The sequence below is a fragment of the Octopus bimaculoides genome, chromosome 25, assembly GCF_001194135.2.
Source record: "Octopus bimaculoides isolate UCB-OBI-ISO-001 chromosome 25, ASM119413v2, whole genome shotgun sequence".
NCBI classification, from domain to species: Eukaryota; Metazoa; Mollusca; class Cephalopoda; order Octopoda; family Octopodidae; genus Octopus; species Octopus bimaculoides.
Window position 1 is genome coordinate 7556726 of NC_069005.1, and position 4427 is coordinate 7561152.

General features: G+C 42.5%; 1 protein-coding gene across 1 annotated transcript in view; it reads right to left on the bottom strand.

Moving 5' to 3' along the window:
• LOC106882175 (uncharacterized) overlaps positions 1–3811 on the bottom strand; it is a 24081-nt gene extending 20270 nt beyond the window's left edge. Inside the window, exon 1 of the mRNA XM_052976820.1 lies at positions 3798–3811. Within this exon, the coding sequence (XP_052832780.1) occupies positions 3798–3811 (14 nt within the window). The remainder of the gene's footprint in view (positions 1–3797) is intronic.
• Between the last annotated feature and the right edge of the window lie 616 nt (positions 3812–4427).

Consider the following 4427-nt stretch of genomic DNA (forward strand, 5'->3'; position numbering starts at 1 on the left):
ACTACGGACGAACGAAGGGAGTAACGAAAGAATAAACCAACCAATGAATAAACGAACGTACGTACGAACGAACGAATGTGCGTACGTACGTACGAATGTGCGTACGTCCGAACAAATGAACGAACGAAAGGACGTACGTACGTACGAACGAACGAAAGTTTGAAGGAACGAAAGTACGTATGTATGTACGAAAGAAAGAAAAACGAACTAAAGATGGAAATAAAGAAAAAACGAACGTACATACGTACATAAATACGTACGAACAAACGAACTAAATTACGTTCGAACGATCAGACGAACGAAAGAACGAACGAACGATCGAACGAAAGAATTAACGAACAAATGTACGAAGGAACGAACGATCAAAGGAAAGAACGAAAGAACGAACGAAAATACGTACGAACGAACGAACGAACGATCGAACGAAGGAATTAACGAACAAACGTACGAAGGAACGAACGAGCGAAGGAACGAACGAAAGAACGAATGTACTTACGTACGCACGAACAGTTGTACGTGCGTATGTAAGTACGGACGTACAAACGAACGATCGAACGAAAGAACATACGTACGAACGAACGATCTAACGAAAGAACGAAAGAACTAAGGTACGTACATACGTAAGTACGTACGAAAACCCGAACGAACGTACGTACGTACGCCCGTACCAACGTCTGTACGTACGTACATGCGTACGTACGAACTAAGGAACGAACGTACGTACGTAGATAAGTAGGTACGAACGAACGAACGATCGTACGAAAGAATTAACGAACAAACATACGTACAAACGAACGGACGAATGAATGAACGTGCGTACGAACGTACGTATGTACAAATGAACGAACGACCGAACGATCGAAGGAACGAACGAAACAACGAAAGGACTAACGAAGATACGTACGTACGAACGCCCGAACGAACGAAAGTACGTATGTACGTAAGGACGTACAAACGAACGAACGACAGGTAGAACGAACGAAAATACGTATATACGTACGAACGAACGAACGATCGATCGAAAGAATTAACGATCAAACGTACGTACGAGCACACGGAGGAACGAACGAACGAACGAACGTACGTACGTATGTACGAGTGAACAAACAAACGAACTAACGAAGGAACGAACGACAGAACGAACGAAAGAACGAACGTACGTACGCACGAACAATCGTACCTACGTATGTACGTACGGACGTACAAACGAACGTTCGAACGAACAAACGTACGTACGAACGAACGTAAGTACGAACGAATGAACGTACGTACGAACGAACGAAAGATCGTACGTAAGTACGTACCTCAGTACGTACGCAAGAATGAACAAACGAACGTACATACGTACGTAACTACGAACGAACGAACTAACGAAACAATGAACCAACGAATGAACAAACGAACGTACGTACATACGAACGAATGTGCGTACGTACGATGGAATGAATGAACGAAAGTATGTACGTACGTACGGACGGACGAGCGAAAGATTGAACGAATGAAAGTACGTATGTATGTACGAACGAACGTACGTGCGCACTAACGAAAGAAAGAACAAACGAACTAAAGAACGAAATAAAGAAAAAACGAACGTACGTACGGACGTAAATACGTACGCACGAACAATCGTACGGACGTACAAACGAACGATCGAACGAACGAACGTAGTACGAACGAACGAACTAATGAAAGAACGAAAGAACTAACGAAGTTACGTACATACGTACTTAGGTACGAAGGAACGAACATACGTACCTACGACGTGCGTACTTACGTACGTACCTGCGGACCAACGTGTGTACGTACGTACATGCGTACCTACGAACTAACGAACGAAGGTACGTAGATAAGTACGTACGAACGAACGTACATACGTACGTACCTACGAACGAACGAACGAAAGAAAGAACTAACAATGAACAAACGAACGTACTTACGTACGTACGAACGTGCATACGTACGAACGAACGAACGAAAGTACGTACGTATGTACGCACGAACAAACGAAAGATTGAACGAACGAAAGAACGTACGTCCGTACGAACGAAAGAAAGAAAAAACGAACTAAAGAACGAAATCAAGAAAAAACGAACGTACATATGTACGTAAATACGTACGAACGAACGAACAATCGTACGTAAGTACGAACCTAAGTACGTACGAACCACTGAACAAACGAACGTACATACGTACGTAACTACGAACGAACGAAGGAATTAACGAAAGAATGAACAGACGAATGAACAAACGAACGTACGTACGAACGTACGTACGCACGAACGAAAGAACGAACGTCCGAAAGATCGAAGTAAAGAACGAAAGAACGAACGTACGGACGTACAAACGAACCTACATAGTACTTAAATACGAACGAAAGAAAGAAACACGAACGAACGTAAACACGAACGAACGAACGATCGAACGAAAGAATTAAGGAACAAACGTACGTACGTACGAACGTACGTACGTACGAATGAACGAACGAACGAACGATCGATCGAAGGAACGAACGAAAGAACGAACGTACGTACGTACGCACCAACAATCGTACGTACGTTTCTACGTTCGGACGTACAAACGAATGATCGAACGAACGAACGTACTACGAACGAACGTACGATCTAACGAAAGAACGAACGAACAAACGAAAGAACGAACGAATGAACGACCTACGTAAGTACGTAACTAAGTACGTACGCACGAATGAACAAACGAATATACATACGTACGTACCTACGAATGAACGAACGATCTAACGAAAGAAGGAACCAACGAAAGTACAAACGAACGCACGTACGTACGTACGAATGTGCGTACGTACAAACGAATGAACGAACGAAAGAACGTACGAACGTTCGTACGAATGTTTGTACGAACGAACGAAAGAATGAACGAACGAAAGTACGTATATACGTACGAAAGAAAGAACGAACTTACGTGCGTACGAACGAAAGAAAGAACAAACGAACTAAAAGAACGAAATAAAGAAAAAACGAACGTACATTCGTACGTAAATACGTACAAACGAACGAGCGAACTTATGTTCGAAAGAGCAGACGAACGAAAGAACAAACGAAAGAATTAACGAACAAACGTACGTGCGAATGAACGGACGAACGAACGAACGACCGAATGATCGACTGAACAAACGAAAGAACGAACGTACGTACGAACAGACGAACGATCTAACGAAAGACGAAAGAACTAACGAAAGTACGTACACACGTACGTACGAACGACCGTTCGAACGTACGTACGACGTGCGGACTTACGACGTGAGTACGTACGTACCTGCGTACCAACGTGTGTACGTACATGCGTACGTACGAACTAACGAGCGAACTTACGTACGTAGATAAGTACGTACGCATGAATGAACAAACAAACGTACGTGCGTACGTAACTACGAACGAACGAACTAACGAAAGAATGAACCAACGAATGACTAAAAACGAACGTACGTACGTACGAACGAATGTGCGTACATACGAGAGAATGAACGAACGAAAGTACGTACGTACGAACGAACAAAAGATTGAACGAACGAAGGATTGAACGAACGAAATATTGAACGAATGAAAGATTGAACTAACGAAAGATTGAACGAAAGAAAGTACGTATGTACGTACGAACGCACAAACGAACGAACGTACGTGCGTATGAAAAAACGAAAGAAGAAACGAACTAAAGAACGAAATAAAGAAAAAACGAACGTACATACGTACGTAAATACAAACGAACGTACATACGTACGTAAATACTTACGAAAATACGTACGAACGAACGAACGAACTTACGTTCGATAGAACATGCGATCCAAAGAACGAACGAACGATCGAACGAAAGAATTAACGAACAAACGTACGTACGAACGAACGGACGAACGAACGATCGAAAGAACGAAAGAACTAACGAAGATACGTACATACGTACGTACGTACCAACGACCGACGAACGAAAGTACGTATGTACGTACGGACGTACAAACGAATGAACGAAAGATTGAACGAACGAAAGTACGTATATACGAACGAACGAACGAATGATTGTGCGTACGAACAAAAGAATGAACAAACGAACTAAAGAACGAAATAAAGAAAAAACGATCGTACAATCGTACGTAAATACGTACGAACGAACGAGCGAACTTACGTTCGAACGAACAGACGAACGAAAAAACGAACGAATGATCTAACGAAATAATTAACGAGCAAACGTACGTACGAACGAACGAACGTACGTACGTACTTACGTATGTACGAATGAAAGAACGACCGAACGATCGAAGGAACGAGCGAAAGATCGAACGTACGTACGTACGCACAAACAATCGTACGTACGTATGTACGTACAGATGTACAAACGAACGAATGAACAAATGAACGAAAGGACGAACGTACGTTCCTACGAACGAACGAACGTTCGTC